At 36.7% G+C, this 21,376-nt stretch overlaps 1 protein-coding gene across 21 annotated transcripts in view; it reads right to left on the bottom strand.

Annotated features, from left to right (window-relative positions):
• The window catches only part of Epb41l2 (erythrocyte membrane protein band 4.1 like 2), a 181,447-nt gene that overhangs the window by 45,750 nt on the left and 114,321 nt on the right, over nucleotides 1–21,376 (bottom strand). For all 21 annotated transcript variants that reach the window (XM_023564522.2, XM_023564521.2, XM_063233490.1 and 18 more), the window contains exons 6-11: nucleotides 16,732–16,807; nucleotides 12,905–13,123; nucleotides 11,504–11,591; nucleotides 7,551–7,703; nucleotides 6,932–7,029; nucleotides 2,455–2,627 (exon numbers count right to left, since the gene is read on the bottom strand). In XM_023564522.2, coding sequence (XP_023420290.1) covers nucleotides 2,455–2,627; nucleotides 6,932–7,029; nucleotides 7,551–7,703; nucleotides 11,504–11,591; nucleotides 12,905–13,123; nucleotides 16,732–16,807 — 807 coding nt within the window. The remainder of the gene's footprint in view (nucleotides 1–2,454; nucleotides 2,628–6,931; nucleotides 7,030–7,550; nucleotides 7,704–11,503; nucleotides 11,592–12,904; nucleotides 13,124–16,731; nucleotides 16,808–21,376) is intronic.

The following is a 21,376-nucleotide window of genomic DNA, read 5'->3' as shown; positions in this document are numbered from 1 at the left end:
GGGCTGGCACATTTTTAAGATTTCCTTGGGAAAGAGCTCAGCTGTTGATAAGCTGAAGTACATTAATAATTCACTGAATTTAAATCACCACATTTGGAAATGTGGGCATTCGCTTGAAGTAGTTTGGGTGCCCTTGCATATTTTTTTGAGTGGGTTCATAAAACCATATGGAACATTCTCTAGATTCAAGACTTACAACCTATATATATCAGAGTGCCCCATGATAAACCCCAGGACACATCTGTACCTCTTTGTGAAATCTTTTCCTAGGAAAGGTAAATTGAGGTCAACAGGCTTCAGTCCTTTACTAATGAAAGCATGTTTTTATCTGTTGGTCTACTATACTTAATTATGTAAAGTACAATTGCATATTTCAGAAAAAAACAACTAATAATCAAAAATGTTATTTGTTGAAAAACAATAAAATAAAAATTTCAAACTCAGTGTTACCAAACACAATAAAAATGTTGGGAAATTATTTCTTCTGGTAAAATCAAAACAAAACAATCAAACCAAACCAAGCCAAACCTGACCATGCCAGCCCTTTCTAGTAGCACTGTAGCGGCCACATTAAGGTGTCACCCGTTATTGTTAAGTAAGAAGAGTGTGTTTCTATCTCCAAGTCAGCCAGTGACTCCAAAAGGTGAGCAGAAAGAAATCTGAGTCCTTCAAAATACATTCTAATTGAAACATAACCTATCTCTTTTATAGGAAATTCACTATTAATTCAAAATTGATAGGTTACAAGACAGATATATGAAGAAAAGCAACATTATTTTTCCACCATGTTAGTTTACACAAATTATAGATATGTGTAGAAGACCCTTCCCTCAAAATGACTAAGGAAACTGAAGACAAACTTACTGCCAACATCATACTATCTAAGGGAAAACTAGAACAATTGCTCTGTATCACATCAATCTTTGCACAACCAAGAAAACTACCAACAAAGTAAAGAAACAATTTACAGAATGGGAAAAAATTTTCACCACATACCAGGTACTCAGACAAAAGACTATATACAGAATACATAAGGAACTCAAAAAAACAAGATCTCCCAAATTTAAAGCCCCAGTTAAAAAGGGAGCAGCAGAAATGAAAGAACGATTCTCAAATGAAGAAATCCAAATGACTAATAAGCACATCTTTAAAAGTTCAATGTCACTGATCATTTAAGAAATGCAAATTAAAACAACACTGGTTTCCATCTCATTCCAGAAAGAATGGCTATCATCAAGAATTCAACCAATAACAAATGCTGGCAAGGCTCTGGGGAAAAAAGAACCCTCTCCACTGTTGGTAGAACTGTAAACTGATAAAAACCACTATGGAAGTCAGTAGGAGATCTCTCAATAAACTAAAACTAGAAATTTCCTGTGGTCAAGCTATTCCCTTCTAGGTATCTTCCAAAAGACATCATACCAATTTATGCATACCTATGTTTATAAGCAGCACAATTCACAACAGCTAAATCCTGGGATATTAGCCTATATGCCTATCAACAGATAAATGAATCATCAACAGAAAAAAATGTCGAATTTATATACAATGGACTACTAATTTGCCATAAAGCATAAATGAGTCATTTGTGGAAAAAGAATGTATCTTGAGATCATAATGTTAAGTGAAGTAACTCAGATACTCGAGCTTTAATATCGCATGGCTTGTCTTTATGAAAAACTTACCACAGTGGTACCTTACTCAGTTCTTAAATACTTTCGTTTGGAAAAGGGCAGAGGGAAGTGAGGAGGGAAAGTAAAAATGATCAAGATGTGATATGTATATATACTCATTCTCCAAAGTGAAGGTAATTATTATGTATCACAAAGATATGCCAACAAAAAACTACAATTATGTGGCTTACTAGGCTTCAAACTCAAAATTTGATGATGCTAGGAATGTTTAAATTCAGTTAAATTTTGTATGTTAACATTAAAAAACTTTAAAATTACACTTTGTCATTAACAAGATTAAAAATTTATATAAAAGCCAAATCAATAACATGTTCTTCCAACATCTCATAAACGTAAAATTTTATAAAGAACATTTGTGTGCACTAAATACAAAGAAAAATGATTGAAATGACAACTTGGCAACACTATAAAATTATTTTATTCTGCATATAATAAGGCTTTATTTACTCAGAAATAAATGGTTATCTTGATAAAGCAGTGGCAAACCTTTTACAGATGAGTGCTCAAACTGCAAACCAAAATCCATCTATTTATCACAAAGTGACAATATTGCTATTAAACCTGAATACTGAGGGTTTAGTTAAGAAAAATCACCTTACACAATAACATCTTGTGTCTTAAAAACAAGTAATACATACGCCATAGTTTTGCCACCACTGTTCTAGAGATTTCTGGTGGCCTTGTTAACTAGATCAACATTTTCTGGCCTCACCAGACTAGAGAAAGACAAATGCAATCTGAAATTAATCATAGTGCTTACCTCCATCTAAGTTCCTAGAGGCTCGTTTACTAGAGGTGCGCTCGAAATGTGGTGCTGGCCTATCTATGAGGGTGCTTGCCTGGCGTGTCTGTGCTTGGGTGCGGCCACTGTAGCGGAATTTGGACCCCAAGGTCAAGAACTTGACCTTTGGTGGCTGTTCTGGAGACACAAGCCTACAAGAGTAAAGAGGAGAAAAATACAATTAGACTATTTAATTCAAAAATTAGAACTTCATATTGTAATATCTTATTTAAGTATGACTGCTCAAAAATGTTAAACTTTATAATGAAAAGAACATTATGTGTAAACCTTCCTGTGCACATAGTTTTTTGATGGTGATGTATAAATTACATTCATGTATTCATGAATACTGTTTTTCCTCAACCTGAGCACAAGAACAGCTGTTCTCAGTGTGCATCAAGTTACTTATCTGTAATAGTGTAAATCATTTATACAAACACATATGTCTAAACTTTTGCTCCTAGGTCTAAGTGCCAAGTAGCAATCCATTACCATTAGTAATTCTTAATATTTATGCCTATTTCTCCTGGGAAAAATCATCTATGTCAAGAATCTGTTCTATCAAAGGATCTTTCCCATGAAGCATAGCACACAGAGGGGATCCACACAGATGACCAACATTCTTTCTTGCTTATACAATTCTGTGTGAACCCTAGGTTCATAACATCAAATACTTTCAGACTTTCACCAAAACATGTTTTCAGTAAATAAACCAATCTTCTTTGGAATACGAATAAAGCTGTCTTGTTTTTATTGTTTTATCAAGAGTTGATGAGAATCTTAGCTGAAAAATAATCTTAGAGCTCTTAAACAATTTATTAACTTTACTTGACAATTCAAGAGTATGCAGAATCCAACTGAAACTTTTCCAAGGAAATAAATTCTTAAAAACTATGTATCATTTCAACTATTTCAAGATCTCTGTACATTTTTTTTAGAAATTTCACTCTGCTTAGACTAATAAAGAGATCCAAGTCAACATGATGAATTTGAAGCAATTCCTCTTCAACTCAAGATTCTCAAAACAGTATTCATCCAGAAAACACAATGTCTGAATTAAACTGATAAAAGCACTAATGGACTTCTGGCTTTGTTGGCTTAAATCTATTCATGGAATAGAATCTATTCAATAGAAGCAGAAGTGTTTCTTGAAAATTCCATTTCCTGCCAAAAGATTTTCAAAGGAGACATAGATAATACTGCTGAGTAACTACAGTGTGACACTTCCAGTGCCCTAAATTGTACTTTGGTAAAAGTTGCATAACTAAATTAAAATGTCAGAATACTAGAAGTTTGGACCCCCAAAAAGAAGTCAACCCATGTTTTGAATTCTTTCTCTACCATTTGAGGAATGAGGCACAGAGAGTTAAAAGGCCCAGCATTCGAATCATAAATAACAGAGGCAGGAAGATGTGGTCATTCGCCTTGCACTGTCACTGGTAAGTTTACTCTGGGCTTACACATCTAGCAATCCAGCTAATTAGGATCTAAGGATGCTCTCTGTAAGATAGTGACGATCTGTAAGAAAGAGAGGGGCACCTCTGACAAGCTCATCAAGGCAGCAATTGAGAAATATACTATTCATAAAGTATACTCTGAGTCAGCAACTAAAGGAAATGGCAACTTTTCAAAGAATAGTTCAATGGAAAACACATACTTGATAACCCAAAAGAAAATACCCAAAACAAAATTTAAAATTAGAAACAGGATGCCTGTGTTTTTAGAATTAGGAAAATATTATAAAGAATATGTATGTAAAAGGTTCTTTTTAAAAATAACTCTTTTCTTTTAAAAAAAATGAACTGAATTTTCTATAAAGATCTGAAAATTTGTTTCAGAAAAAAATTGTGAAAAAAATTAAGAAAACCTTTGTTGCTTTCCGATTATTCTTTTATGCAACTTCACACATCTATGCTGGAACCTTTATATGGCAGGTGATAAACACAAAGAGGACTTCTATTGTCCACTTTTACCTTGTACTACATGAGAACACCTAAACTGCAGCATCCACACAACATGAAGCCAACCTGTCACCATGCCTACCCTCCTAAAGGTGTTCTCTCCCTCTCCCTTGCCCCGCGCTCTTACGCCCTGCTGTGATCTTAGGCTGATCCCAAACTGATGAGCTGTGACCCTCCTGGCAGTTGTCACTACCAGCAACCAGCACTGTGACCAGCTCTGCAGTTTTCCTTTGCTCATTTGCATAGTCACTGCACTGAAGAATACTACACTTGATCTTGCCAAAAGGTCAAAAAGCGATGGCCCTAAAGAATATAAGCCGCGCAACTTATGACACATACACACTGCAAAAATTACTAGAGAAAAGTTGAGTCTTAGTTTAATGAAACAAAAAAACCAGTCATTTTCTTAAATGGAGTTGCTCGTTTTCTTGTGGGTTTTCTCCCAATTCTGAAGGTAACCACCCATTTTATTGGCTGCATTATAAAGCTAACCAGCCCAATAGTTAAGCTCAGGTAAGAAGAGTTATATACTACTACTATTTCTTTAGTCAAATTGGTGTTAAGGTGATGGTCAGATAATTGATTATTGCCATTTAAATGTGTATCAAAATAATTATCTATTAATATCATAATAATCACTTTGTATGTAATTATTATTTTGTAGAAGATATTTTACAAAAAAGAAAGAAATCCAAAAAAATAAGGAAAACATTTAAAAGTCAAATATATACCACAATGCAAAAAAAAAGTCAAAAACTACATAGATTTTTACATTATTTTAAATTGATGTGAAATACTTTTGTTCTACCTGACACTAGTGATCACATATCAAAATTATTAGCTTACCTATAATTTTTGATGACAAAGAAATTCTTAATTGTGGAAACAAAACAAAAAAGAATGGAACACTAGACATTTATTAGCTTCCTCCAAAAAATTCCTTTGGTGATTTAAGTCAGAGGTGATAGAAATAAATTTTCTTAGAAAGTGTAGGCCAAGCAAGGAAATATTTCAATCCTATCACATCACGATCTCTTATTTCCTTTTAATATTACTGTTATTCTCCACATCAAGACCTGCAACATGACCCCATCTTCATAACAATAACATGAAAAGCACTACAAGACATACATCATTTTGAGAATATAACAACTACATAAAAGAAATAACTTTTACAGAGTATTAAAGATCTTGAGCAAAAGATCTAAGTAATAATATGTCAAAGAAATTCAAGTTTTAAATATTTTGCTGCTTAAGCAGGATTAAAACATTTTAATTTTATAAAACCCTGTATGAAGTATCATTATTTATCTATAGAAAAAAAGGAATATTTTAAGAAGCCCTCCACACAATAGTGACTTGAGTTAATCACAGCAAGGACATAGGCTTTTGTGACACTCTCTAACACAGCAGATGACATTAAGACCCGGGATTACTCTGATACCAAGTTTAAGTAACAGCTTATTATCAAGCTGGAAGAACTTTGCATTTATCTCTTGTTTATGAGCCTACAAGAAAAACAACAGGCTGGAGGCTTAACTCAGGCCACAGCTCTTGCCCAGAGCACTCAAGGCTCTGGGAGCAGGAAGCAATGGGAAATCCAAGGACACACACTGAGGATAGATGCCACCAGGCAACATAGCACAGCAACACCCTGAGCACCAGTATGCACTTTAACTGCACTGGCTATTACCTACGTGACCAGGGCATGCTACTCAACTTCTCTGTTCCTCAGCTTCTCCTGTGTGAAAGATGATAGCCCTTGTCCCATAGACATATTATAAAGATTAAAAGAATTAATCCCTATATAGCACTTAGAATTGGTGGCAAAAAAAGCCATCTGCACCTTTTATGATTAAATCCATCAAACAGCTTCCTCATTTTTTTCTCTTTTTTGAAATATTAAGGATTGAACCTAGGGCCCTATGCATGCCAGAGAGAGGCAGTTGCAATGACCAGAAGTGAGGATCTAGCCAAGGTTGGAAATTATCTGGTAATAGCATCAATCCATACAGCTGTATTACAATTATTCTGTCATAAGGAATACTTAAGGCAGCACTTGATGGCACAGATACTGGCGAGGGTAGCACCAGCAGATGGGGCAGGCAGATGTACAATGAAGGAAAGAACATGGCTGAGGGGGTGCTGTTCAACACCCCTACCGAAACAGCCTGCAGGACAGACCACAGGGTTCAGGCTGGTTTGGACAAGAAGCAAAACGGGGGGGGGGGGAGGCTGATAAGACCATCTACTTAAATCAAGACTCAGAAGAGTAGCAGTAAGGCAGCAGGCAAGGGGCAGTGTGATGGAGCTGGACAACGGCAAGCAGCTCACAGCATGACCTTAGGCAACCGAAAAGGACAGAGAACAGGCTGCACATGACAGAGGAGATGCAATACCAAGAATAAGGAACCTAGGCAGGTGCTAATGCATCTGCCATGCTCCAATCTACACAGAGAACCAACAGCAAAGCCAGGATGGTCTGAGAATGTTACCTGTAGAAAGTGTGATGCTCCACGCATACTTTCCATAGCCTTTTCGCTGCCCGATGGTTTGGCAGCTTGAATCCAATGGTGCTCTCAAACTGCTCCAGCTACAAAGAGTCCATAAAATAAGTTAGCAGACTTCCTTAAGACACTGGCAAGAAGCTATCAATAAACATGCATTAATTGCTTCTGTAAGAAGTAATTCCTCTTCACCAAGGTAAATATTAATATAGCTAATAAAATCATACCAAATGAATTTTCATAGACTGTAACAGTGTTGTTCATGAAAAGCAAGTCTTAACTATTCACACAAACCAACTACTCTTCACTTTTCAAACAGTAAGAACTCTTAAGCACCCTTCTACTGATCACCACTTAATGACTCAACAAGAATAACCAAAGACACACTATGTGTAAGGCTTGTATTTTTTTTGTGCAAGATGTGGTAGTATTATGGATTTAACAAGAAGAATCTGCATATGCAGGTGTATCAAGAACCCTGACTTTTTATCATAGAAAAATAAAGAATGGCTCATTTTCTTAAGACTTCAGTGAAAAGGATTCACCAACCTGTCCTTTAGTAAAGGAGAGCACTGCTGAGTACATATGCTACGTGTACTCTGCTTACCTCTGCTGGTCTAACTTTAATGTAGAAGTTACTGCGTTTATAGGAAATTTTCAGGATTTTCGGCCATGCAAAACGATTGATTCGCAGTCTATCTTTGTAAATGAGAAGCCCGTTAGCACACACACCCAGCTTGATGTCCACACCTTCTGAGTCCTGCCAAGCAAAATCCATTTGACCACAGTTAGAGATATTAAGAATAGTAGTACAGATCAGGGGCTAATTGGCCCCTCAAAGCACAACAGAGAATGGAAACAAGTTTGTATTTAAATTTTAGTGGCATTACATGAGTCAATGGCACCAGTAACACACACACACACACACACACACACACACACACAAATATCTGTTTGTCTTCAGGGATGAATTTGACTTGCCAAATAATTACTGCAACATGACTATAAGTTACACTATTTTTCAGAAGCCATAACTTCTTATATTCTCAAGTACTATGAAGTTGTTAGCAGGGAAAAAAGAACAGAAAGAAACAGAACTGGGTTTAGATATCTTGAAGATAGGAAAGATAAAAATGTTTGCCTAGAGGATATTTCAGCCCTCAGGGACAGTCTACTGGCCTACTCTAAAGTGCAGTCCACCATTTTAGTATATACAAATTTACCTCAGATGGATTATGCTAGCTGGTAGCTGGTAAAATGATGCCTATGATTTGCAAAACAACAATCCTCATAGAAAATTTTTCTTGTAGGCCAAAAGTGTTGAAATCTCAGAAATTCTTTCAGCCAATCTTTCAGTAATGTAAGAGTGCTGACATCCAGTTCTCATTCAGCATTCCTTTGACTGGCATATTTCAAAGGGCTGCAGACTATTTTTGAAGTTACTAGTAGTTTTTTTCCCTGAGCTTTAATTTGAAATATACAACAATCTAGAATAATCATGAGCATGAAAAATTTTTTAAACCAAATAATTACATAAAAAGTGAAAGCTATCTAATTTTTCAAACAGTACTGAATATCTAAGATACATGCTATTTAAAATACACAAATCACTATCGTTCAGAGGAGAAATGTATATATCCATGTAAAATTTAAAGTACTATCCATACTAGAGTACTATCCATAGCCACATTTTCAAAAATCATTCACATGGGACAAATTCTCACCAAAAAAATGCTGGAATGACATCACCTTTAGTTTAAGTCCCAATACAAAAGAAAAGCATAACATTTTGACTGACTTATAATTAAGCAAAATTTAACGCAATTTACAATCATTAAAGTATAGGACCAGGCAACTGATATTAATTTCTTTCTGTTGGAATACTTGAAGAATCCATATATAACTGCACCAACGAAATTACAGTGGACCAAACTGAGCAGGTTAAAAAATGAATCTATATGACACTTTACTTACTCTTACCCTGGCAGCCTTCACACCCTCAAGGAAAAGTGTAGAAAGCCAGTATGAATCAGGCATAGGTGCTCAGGCAACTTGGTACCAGAGCCAAAGGGTGTATTTGCCAAGAACGTGACTCTCATGGCCAGAGAAACAAGGCAAGGGATGGCCCGAGATAACACATTCCCAAAGACAAGGGAGCCACAGTGAAGACACTGAACAGGGCATGTCTGGTCAGAAGCAATCTTCAGGCAGGACAAGGAAGTTATTTTACACGATTTAAAAATAAATACCACTGAGATTCAAGTAAATTGGTTGATTTTGGGTTGCTTCGCAAACAGTAGCCGTTCTAGAGTTACCAGTATTTTTTGTGAACAGGAATTACAGACAAGGGTTGTGAGGTGAAGAGGAGCACGCCTTACGTCTCCACATCTGAGTGACACTATTCAAGGAGAGCCAGCAAGACCATGAGAGAAGAGCCTCTCTTGGTGTGCTTGCTGCCCCTCTGGAAGCCTCTATGAGGACACCAAGAAATCCTGTGTCTGCTGGCTTCTGAGCAGGTTCAGCACACCAAAGGCTCTGCATGGGATTGGGCAGAGGAAGGGAAGGCAGGCCACGGTATTTAACACTCAGATCCCCGGCTGGGGGTGGCATCAGGACTGTGTACCTGTGATGGTGGCTTCTCTCTAGCCAGCCCTCTGGACATCTCTTTTGTGCTACTTTCACCTTTTTTTTTTTTCCTACTAAGATCTGGTCTCCTCTCCCAAAACAGAAGAGGGAGCTGGAGAGCAGCAGCCCTTGGCCTAGCAGAAGGTGTGACGCAGAACCACCCAGGAATAAGAGGATAAGGATAAAAAGGCTGCCAAGATGAGTATTATAATAAATACCTAGAGAAGGTATTAATAGGCACCTGGGAAGAGACAAAGAGGTATGGGGACAATAACCGATCTTCCCACAACCAAGAACATCAGAACTAGTCACCAAGAAAACAGCACAGAGGGGAGGAGGATGGCAGAATGAGCTGGCAGCACTCACATGTCACTCTAGAGGTCACCAGGACCTGCAGGTGCTCAGAAGCAGTGATGAAAGAAAAACCCAGCACGGAAATAAAATTAAGAAACAAGACAAAACAAACACCTAAACAACAACAACAAACACAGTCCAGTCAATGCTCGGCCTTAGGAGTGTCCAGAGGGAAAATCAGGGTCTTTTCTCTGATTCTACTTGGCATCCAGCTTAGTGTCAGTAAACACACTACTTGTAGAAGATACCAAATCTCTGGAGGCAGATGGTAAGGAGGAAGGAAGCCCAGACAGAAAACCATGGCCTTGCCACATCCACCGCAGTAAACCAGGCTAATGGATCCAAACCCAGATCCCTGGAGGCCAGCCCAGCAGGTGGCTCACAGCCATGCTCAGGGGGAGGTGACCAAGCCCAGGGCAGGAGCACAGACACCAGCTAGCCACCCACCACCAGGAAGCTGCATTCTGTGCCACCCAGAATGCACCTGCCCCAGCATCCTTGGCATAAAAAGACAGGGCCAGGGTGTCCCAGGATTGAGATTCCTCAGATTACAGCTTCCTATGACAAAGAAAAGCAAAACAAAGTATGGCCACTAAACCAGCACTGCAGAAAATACTTTAAGGGAGTCAGAGAGACATGGAGGTCAACAGCACCAATTTATGGAGGACATAAATTGGAGGAGTAAGCAAAAGGAAACAAAGGAAGGAAATCAGATCTAGAAAAACAATGCAATGACAAGATTCAGTGAATCACGTACAGAAATAACTCTCAAGGTCAGCACAACTCACAACAGCTAAATACTGAATGCAGCTTATATGTCCATCAACAGGTGAACAAATAAAGAAAATGTATATAAACAACAGAGTAATAGTCATAAAAAAGGATAAATTTGAGTTATTTGTTGGAAGATGAGAGTACCTTGAGGACATAATGCTAAGTGAAATAAATGAGATAAAGAAGGTTAAATAGCACATGGTTTCTGATACGAGAAATCCAAAGTATAAACAATTATTATAACTAGCAATAGGAGAGAGACCTTTTAAAAATAGAAAAGGGATCTAGGAATGAAGAGAGGTTGAGGAAAAAGAGTAGAAAGAAAAATAAAAAGGATTAAAATGATATATATATCAACTCCCCATAGTAAATGTATTCACAAATAGGTTCTTATTAAAATTTTTTTAAATATATGGTGAATACTGCTGTCAAGCACAATTCAATGAAAGGCAGGCTTATAAAAACACATCACAATTGTCCTTACCACCTCATTCTCCAGACCCTGTGATCTGTGGCTCTTCCCCAAAGTCCAAATCACCATGAAAGGTAACTGTTTCCTGACTGTCATGAAAGAAGACTTCCAGAACTGCTTCAGAAAGTGGCAAGAACAATGGGATAAATGTGCTCAAGGCAAGAGGAGCATTTTGAGATGAGTTAATGGCAATGTATCTTTTAGTATTATAAATTTTTAATTAAAAAAGATTAAAAGAGAAAAGAAACATTACAGAGGCTTTGAAGTGAAACACCCTTGATCAGGCTCCAATCAATAGACTGGAACAGTGCTACTTCCCAATACACTTACAGTACCTTGGCATGGTGCAGATCCACACCATACATGGAAAGCCGCTTTGCGTTTTCTAAGAACTGAGAATCCGCTTGTGCTGGAGACAGGCCTCTGAAAAACCAAAAGAAACACTATTGTCTTACTGCTAGATGCAGAGCCAATGTGCTCAAAATGAGAGAAGTGTTAGCTTAGGGAGTCTGAGGCAGAGAAAGTAACCCAGCTAAGCAAAGAAAAGCAGAATACTTTCAACCCTAAAATTTTCCCTGAAAAGCCCCTAACCTGCAAGGAGACTCACTTTTCACCCTTACTCTTTTTAAAGAGGTTTTTGCATCATTTCCACTGGAACAAAGCCCTAGCAATAACAGGTACAATGTAACAAGGAATAAAATAGTGATTTCCTCTTTCTGAGGTATACATTCATATCCTCTGCTAGGACTGATCTTCATAAAGGCCAGAATTACTTGTATTTGATTTTACACTTATGATAGATAACATATGTTATATCCTTTCCATACTAAACTTATTTCTACTCCAATTTATGTCCTTAACTAAGCACAATTTAGTTTTCTAAAGGGCAAGATTATGTCTCATTAGTCCTCATTCTTTAAGGCATTTCAGCACTTGACATTTCAAACTACAATTATACAATACTAGTTGAGTAGAATTTATATAAAGCAAATGAAACAATATTTAAGAGTCAAATAGTGTGTTATTTTTTACAAGTTAATAAATATGGCCTCTGTTTGAAAACTTCTGAAACTCTGAGAGTTCTTTTCAAGTCATTTTAGTCAGTATTTTGTAAAACTACAATTTTGCAAGACTTTGAACAAATTAGAATTTTGTAGCTAGCATTATAAAAACTCATGGAAAACATCTGTTTTCACAGAGATTTTGAAAAAAGTATATAAAGTGCCCATGGCATTAAAGTAATTTACGTTATTCCTACCTAACCAAGGGGCAGCTTAGTACACTCACCTGGGTTTAGTGGACTCCCCTGTACATTTCAGTTACTATCTACCCACCATCACCCGTATGTCTAGTACAAATCTCAGTGCTTCATTGTTTCTCTGGCTCTCTTATGAAGCACAGTGGGAACAAAGACAGAAGAAATATAAATATCAAAACACATACGTGGTATATTTGTTTCTTGAATATGTGTGTGGTAAAGGTTGGAACTGGGGAAAGGGAGAAGAACACGTCATATGGAAAACTATATTTTTTCCAAAAAATGGAGACATTTACCTTCATATTATAATCATAAAATCACTGAAAGGTTATCACAAGAGCTGGAAGCTGTCATGATCAGTGCTGGGTGACATACTAAAAGAGAAACTGGATAACCCTCAAAACAGTACTCAAATTTAAGCATTACAAACTGTTTAAATCTGCCATGATAAGGCTCTCCAGCAAGCAAGTTGACAGACCTATGGGTTTTATGCAGCTCAGCCACCTTCTCTTCCAGTTCCTTAGTCTGGGTGGGGGCAAACTGGAAGTCACTGAGGTCAACACTGCCATGCTCTTCCAGGTCGTAATCTCCAAGTTCAGCCTGCAGTGTGTAGGATCCCAGAAGGGCATGAGTCACAAAGGAGCAAGGCAGGCGGCCAGAGGCGATGTCCTGCCGCAGCTGAAGGCACAAGAAGTATCTGTGAGGAGCAGACAGAGCAAAGGTCAGAAGAGCACACACCACTGTCACTCAGATCCCTTACATTCTATTACTCCTTCAGGAACCAACATACATTATAGACATCCTTCATACCCTCAGCAAAAGCCATGTTCTCTAATAAGAAGCCTGACCTTGCTTTTTGAATTCCTAAGCTTGTAGCTTTTTTATATAAACTACATTCAGAGGCTAAATAAAAAATGGAAATTCTGAACTACTATCCTGATAGTACTTATTCTGACTGAATACCAAAATCAAGTTTTCTGACTAATGTAAGCATTTCAATCACTTCAACTGTCTTTTTAAAGTTAAAAGTGAAAGAATGTGTACACTTCTTAAAAGTTTTAAATATTGATGAAATAGAAAAATCACTGTAGTCCTGAGGCTGGAGATTTAGCTCAGTGGCAAAATGCCTGCCTCCCAAGCCCAAAGTCCTGAGTTCAATCCCCAGTACCCAAAAAATCAGAAAAAAAAAAAAATTACTGTAGTCTTATCATTTGAAATTTCTTTCTTTCCTGGAATGTCTTTACCAACAAGTTCCATTAAATGTACTCTGAAGCCCTTGCTTGTCCACTTACTTATCTGAAGAAGCAGTAGGCTCCATTCTGCAGAAAAAGGCCTAAAGTTTGGAGGAACTGACTGACTCTTTGGGAGCATGTTAATTTACCGGCCTGACACTACTTCGCTACCTTTTAAAAGGGAAAAGCTCAAAAAAAGGGGGTTGGGGGGTGGGTGGAACATGAGCCTTACCTTCCTTTGAAAGTGAGAGTAAAAGATAATATAAATAAAATGCCTGGGAATCCATAGGGAGTAGCTAGGAAAACAACAGCTATTTCTCAGTGACCCAAGCAGCTGACTATACAGGGATAAAAGGATGTCATTCCCCACTAAAGCAATACACAGAAGCAGGATTTACAATGGATGGAGACTTTTTGTTTCTCCTCAGCCCTACCATCAACTGCCTTTGGTGACATATTTCTACTCTCGTTTCACTATTTACACTAAGGTCTACATTAAGTTTTCTGAAAAAATGGTAGAATCCTCATTCTTGAAGATTTTCTTGGATGCTGTCACTTCTAGTGGCTACCTTCTTCCTGTGGAGATTTTTCCCTTTTTAGGTTTTAAGTCCCAGGCATCTTGCTGCTCTCTACCAACATATCCCAGGTCTTGCTATGAATGAATCCCACCCCATGGCTCCAGTGTAGTTCACTCACACCTGAATTACCACTCAGAAAGGGCAGGGACTCTAGTTAGCGTCATACAGTCCCACAGCTAGCAAAGTACTGACAAATGTTCAATCATTTTCTAAGAGTTTAATGAAGTTTTCTCTTTAGGGTAATAGTCTAAGTATTTTTATGCATTACAGGAGTTGTCTTTTTAAAGAATGATTATATTTCCTTGACTCTAGTACAAAAGCACAACTGTACTTTAGCAAACTGAATTTTAAACTATGATTCCAATTATCTTCAAATTCTCTAAGCTATGATTGTGTTAATTCTCTACACTGTGGCACTGAGAACCTAAATAAATTCCATCCTGCTGCTCCTCGTTGCATCACTGTCTCTTATTCCCTCTATTTTCAAAGGTAAGTCCTACAAAACTCACGAAAAGCATCTGAATTTCTTAGCCCAATATTTGTCAAATGTCGTAAGAAAGCATTCTTCAAACATTATTCTCAGTAGTGCTCTGCACCACCTCAAAAGCCTATCCCACCTTCTAAATATTCACAGCCAAGATTTTAATCCTGGCATCCAGGATGCCTGGCCCCAAATACAGCACACACCTTTTAGTCAGTACAGCAGTCTTTCTCATTCCTTTCATGATAGCAAGTAATTCTTGCCCCATTGGTACTAGAGAGTAAATCCAAGGCCCTCACACTGAGCTATATCCCCATACTTTTTTTTAAGTTGCAATCACAAAAGATGGTCAACCTGTCATGGCTTGTATCTAGATATCCCCCCAAAGGCTCAATGAGCTCATGGGCAGAAAGTTTCAAAAGTGGCTGGATTAGGGTCCGTGAATGTGGATCAAGGGTGTGATGATAGTGGGATTGAGGGTGTGGAGAGTGGAAGCCCCACCCTGGGTGTGGGTGGCACCAACCAATAGGTTTATAACCTAGATGGAAAAAGGGAAATAAAGGCAGGCAGGCTTGCTATTACTGCTGCTTGCTGTTTCACTGTCTCCAGCCTGCTGTCATGAGCTGTCTCTTCTCATTCACACCTCTCTGCAGACCACCCTGCCTGAAAGCCAGATGACTACGGGCTGAAACTGCTACAAACTGGGAGCTAAAACAAGCCTTTCCTCCTTTAACCCTTGGGTGTCAGGTCCCAGCAACAAGAAAAGTAAGACAGTCCCCAAACACATTACTGCAAGGAGAAGAGTACGTGCGGAAAGCGCGCATGACGTCAAAAGGCCCTACTATGTGCTGCCTTGTGTGAAAAGCACCCTGAAGCTCTGTCCTGTGCAGCCAGCCTGACAGTGTTTGCATGCTCTAAGAAACTGTGCAGTTTCAAAAGCTACTTACTATTTACTAGCTGAAGTTAATTTAATCGGAGCTTAATTATCATGTTTAATAGTAGTGATTAATTGGTACTATAGCACACTTCTATTCAGTAGCAAACAGTAAAGGAAGAAAGAAGGGAAAAAATACAAAATGAAAAAAGTTTGCTATTTTTCTAATCCCAGAAAGAAATCTCATTCTTACCTCATATAAACATTACACTTTTTTCAGCATTTACACAATTTGATGTCTAACAACAAAACCGGCCCAGCAGAAAAGCATCAAAGCCCAGGGAAAAAGAAGTAAAATGAGTTGAGACTCTACTAGTTTTCTCCAAGTACATACACCCCCACACAATTCCCCTTGGCCATGCGAATAAGAAAGACTCTTTACTCTTGCTCCTGACAAAGCTGAAATATCCCCCTATCAGGGCTCACAGTCTCACAGGGCTAAGATCCCCTGTCCCTGGTTACCACTCTACTCTCCCAGTCACTCTTACTCCTCAACTGAACCCTTTGTTTGCAACTTAAGCACACGTTCTTATAGCCACGTAATCTCAGAGAAGATGAAAATGAAATAGCTACTGAATCTACCTACAATGGTCTGCCCTTTTAGTTTCATGAATTTTTTTAGGCAGAACGGGAAGACGGATAAGGGAGGTAGAAGGATGAAACTATTCCCAGTTCAACTTTTAAAATTTTTTACATTTATTTACACTTGAGCCATCTTTATGAGACTAGTACACAAGCACACATGGTTTATACAATAAAATCACTTTAGTACTAAAATCTGAAATATAAAATATGGGTTCATTTTTAAAGTAGAACATAGAAAACAAAGTTGTTAGCAATACTGTCATTTAAATTATTTTTTATTATTAAAGTATAAAGAGAAAAACTAAACAATGAATAAAATTTTTGAAACTGGCAACATTTCAAGGTATTTGGGATAGGTTTTCCAAAGAAACTTATAAAACTTAACTTACAAATGATTTGATTTTTCAATCTTGAAATTACCATCATGTTCTGAGGGCACAGAAATCAATGAAAGCTATAAGTAAAGATTTACTCTTAAATGCAAATATAAAGTACCTGGTGATGTCTTCAGTCAGTTGAGAAGGATCAGGAGGATAAAATTTCACATTAAAAGTGAATAGCCAGGGAAGATCTGTAATTATTAAATATTATGGTTATTTATCCAAACAACAGAATGACTATTTGATATACCACAAAAAAATAATACTACACTACTTGCTTTGATATTTTACCTATCACATCATAAATCAGTTTGAAGAATTTTTTATTAAAAGGAAGCTAATATCATATGAAGCAAAAATGAAATGAAAAATAAAAGAGAAATCAATTTCATAAATACATCATTAAAAGGGAACAAGTCATTTTTTATTACTAATTACCAGCATGTCAACAAATGTTTTGTATGGTGATCCATTATGCAAAAGAATTAATATAACCTCCAGTAATAGTTCCAAGATAAGATTTTATTTTAAGCATATGATCTCTAGTGTTCAACTCTACACTGTTTGAAAAATAAAAAACATACAAACTCAGAATTTCTACATTGTTGGGGGAAGGGCAGTAAAGAGTAAGTGACCACAGTAGCTATGCAGGAAATGATTAATAGGGTAACTTCAAAGATCATATAGAAGAAAACGTGCAGCAAAACTTCAGAATACTTTAAAATAATAGAATTATTTTCCAGTTTTATGAAGTGTAAATAAATATACTTGTATATTACATATACCTTGCTATATTGAGCATAAAGAACGAATATATCCAATAATCACATCATGAATGATATTAAAAGTTAAAATTCATTATGTTTTCTATCTCATAGTTTGGTTGGCTTGAAAGACAGGAACACAAACACAAGGAGAAGGTTGAAGCAATTTTCCTAAAACAACCTAAATAATCCCACTAGTCTGAATTTCAAGTTCCATTCAAAGTTCACTGCCTTTAAATAAAAACAAAAAAGCTGTCTCATAAACTATTTCATTCTACACATATCTGAAGGCTGCATGGGAACTTTAATTTATGGACTTCAAAGTTTCTTGAACTCTGCTCTCCTGTTCACTATGTCCTTCTGTCGTTTTGTCATATTAGCACAAGACTTTTTCTCTCAAAAGTCAACAGATTTCTACAGAATGGCCACTGTCTACACATGTACTTCTGGATTTCTGGCTCCATGCATCGTCACTATTTTACTAATAAAGTTACTTGTGCTGAACTCAAGAAACAGATCTCAGTGTGCTTTACACATTTAAAGCATAATATGGGATGGGACACAGCATCTTCTTGAATACAGAGATGCTGTTTCTTGGCCTACAGCATTTTGCTGCCTGTGTCAAATATCCATGCAATGCACACGCACACGTACTTCTTTAAGGTGACTGTTAGTCCATAATCAAATGAAGTCTCACACGATTATCACTTCTTCATGGTTCCTTTTTTTTCAGGTTTTAACACTAGCTACACTAGCACACGTTTGTCTGGATGTGACTATAGGTGCTCCTGCTAGAACACATAATTTAGGATATACTTTCAAAACCCAATAATGGTAAACATCTGGTTTATTCAGTACTAGGAATATAACAAGGGCCTCATGAATACTAGCCAATCTATTACTGAGCTACAGCCTCAGCCCCAAAAAATTTTTTAAAAAATTCATCAACTAAGGAATGGATAAAAAAGATACGGTATTTTTATATAATGGAGTACTACTCAGGTATAAAGAATGATCACATTGAGATATTTATAAATAAATGGATGCAATTTGAGACCATACTCATAAGTGAAATAAATCAAACTCACATATGTAAATACCATATTGTCTCCCTAGTATAAGAAATGGTAAGAGTACATAAGACACAAAATCCTCAATAAATACTGTGAAAGAGTAAGAATCTGCTCAAAGGGGAAAAAATAATATCTCAGGGAAAAGAAGGGAAAAGAAAAATATCTAAATTTGTATAAACACACTTAGGATAGCTAAAATGACTGTGCTACAAATTCTATAAGTTCTTGGAACAAAACAGTTAACATTCATAAGATTGAAACAATTTCGCATGTTTGTATGGTGATCTTGAAGATCACTATGTAAAATAACAACCTTAGTTATATTCCTACCACCTTGTTTTGAAGGCCTATACCATCATTGTTTTGGGCTCTTTGCTATTGTTATTTATTTGTCTTTTTTGTTTATTGTTTTTCTAGCAATCTGTTTTGTTTTTCTCTCTAATACAGAAAAGATACGTATACATGTAGAGGCTTATGCATGCATAGAACTTTTCTAACCAGTTTATGAGAATCCATTATATTATGCTTGATGAAATAAACAGTTACTTTGATGAAAAAGAGATATTATAGTATCCATTGCTAATTCTGTATTGTCATGCTGTGAAATCCAGCAATGCTTTTATTTTTTGTTCAGAATAGTTTTAGTCTGTTTTGAATTGCTTAACTTCAACATACATGAAGGTATAGACAGGTATTTTGAAGAGAACAAGAGATGTTATGGCAACCATTGTTGATTTTCCTATTTCCTGAGTTTGAAGGCCTGTAATGCCTTCATTATTCTGTTCTGATCAGTTTTATACTATTTTGTTTTGTATGAATTCATTGAGTGTGAAGATAGAAACAACTATTTAGAAGAAAACAAGAGACATTATGGTAGCCACTGTAGATCTCCTGTTGTCTTGCTTTGAAATCTGTGTGACTTACTGTTTTCTTCTGATCTACTTTGTTCTGTTTTGTTCTGTTTAGTTTTACCCTCTTTAAAATAAAAAAAAATTTGACAAAATTATATAGATTTATGGTATACAACATGTTTGAAATATGTACACACTGTAAGATGTACACTTGGATAAATCAAGTTAATGTATACAATACTATTCTTTTATGGGAAGAATACTCAAAATACAATATTAGCAATTTTCAAATTAAACTTTAAATTCAATTATATACTATATAGTTATATAAAAAAACCAGATAGATGTGAGTTATTCATATATTCATCATATGCAAACTTTTAGACATATAATCCTATTTGTGCATCTCAGAAAATACTTCTAAGGTATATGTTAAACAGGAACTTTTAGGTTTTTGGATTGCCATAGGTAACTCAAATGATTAACATTTATCTTTGGTACTGCCTAATAACTGTAAAGTAACCATAAAATCTCAACAGAGACTGAATTCCTTCACCTATCTAACACAAGCAGAAAGAAGTCAATACAGTAACTATTACTTCATTTCCTGAACCTACTCTCATAATAGAAACAGCACAGCACACCATTTAAAGAACTGCCTTCAACAGTTTTAGAGTCAGATGCTATTTGTTACTGCTACTCCTCTTGTCAGGCCACAAGAACAAAAATCCTGAAATAACTCTTTAAAAAATAATACTTCACAAATAAAACATAAAAGCGTGATTCATCAGCAAGTCTTGCCTTGCAAGAATTTTTCAAAGACTGTTTCTAGAATGTTTTTCTCAAAAACTTCAAAATTCTTTAAAATTTTTTCTTCCAAAAGGAGATTTCCAACACAAGTATCTATGAGTCTGAAATAGTGGCACACACACACACATAATCTTAAAATAAGAGGTAAAACAAAACCATAGAAAACAACTTGATGGAACATCAATCGTATCTGAGGAGTTGACCAACAATGTTTTCTCTCCGCTCTGATCTCTGGCAAGTCTGGTTTCCGAGAATGAGTAAGAACCCATATCTGTACCTTCCTGAATCCATGCACTTTACAGGGCACCCACAACTGCAGAAGGGACAAAAGGAAGAGTTCCAAAGCTCTCCGATTCAGTTGTTCCCACAATGTCAGCACAATGTACCTGTGTCCACTTATTTCCTCCCCTTGCCCTTTCCAGCATGAAACAAACACAAACAGAGGAAACATAAAGATATAAAAAATGCAAAGAAGAGAAACAGGAAAAGAAAGGCAAAAAGGCAATGAATGCCAGAAAGTCAGGAGTAATAAAAAAATAGGGTGTCTAACCTGCCAGATTGTCGGAGACCATTCCAGCCTTAGCACCAACATCACAAACCTCGGAAACCCTCAGTTCTGGGCAAGCCAGGAAGATTGGCTGCTTCAATTAAAGACATTTTGAAGAGAAAAAAGATGAGTCCAAAGGAAAGGAGACTGGAAAAAGACAGTAAATGCACAGAATATAAAAATAGAGAAGGAAAGAAATGATAAGACTAAGATTAATAATTAAAAAGAAAAGAAAAAGACAACAAAACTAAAGACTCTAAAGCAAAAGACTGGAGGGAGGTGGGAAGGACAGGAATGAAAGCAGAGATTTGCTCTAGGTCTGGACATTGGAAATAATAGAGAGATGCAATCAACAGTACAAGCATCTGCAGGCTAGTTCTTAGGGAAATGGCTCTTAGCACTCTTTTTACACAGCAAGTGTCAGGTCTGCCTACACCAAGATTTCTCACATGAAGAATGGAAGTTACGGTAAAACAGCTCCCTATTCTTTCCAGCAGGGACAAAAGGGTGAGATGTTACATCACAGTGAGAAGGAACATGAAGGAATGGGAGTCATGAGCCTCCTCAAATGTCAGGGTCCTTAAAGCCATGTACAAAATTAACAACCACAACCTAGCACTCATGTATGAGATGGTATAACTGCAAAACACAATGGATCATTCTATTATTGTCCTCAGTTATTCTAGTCGTTATATAACCTATAAATTTTATTAAA

Source organism: Cavia porcellus, unplaced genomic scaffold (assembly GCF_034190915.1).
Source record: "Cavia porcellus strain 051 isolate PalLab524CR breed Dunkin Hartley unplaced genomic scaffold, mCavPor4.1 scaffold_22, whole genome shotgun sequence".
Lineage (NCBI taxonomy): Eukaryota > Metazoa > Chordata > Mammalia > Rodentia > Caviidae > Cavia > Cavia porcellus.
Note: the sequence above shows the minus strand (reverse complement) of the source record. Positions and strands in the feature narration are given on the sequence as shown.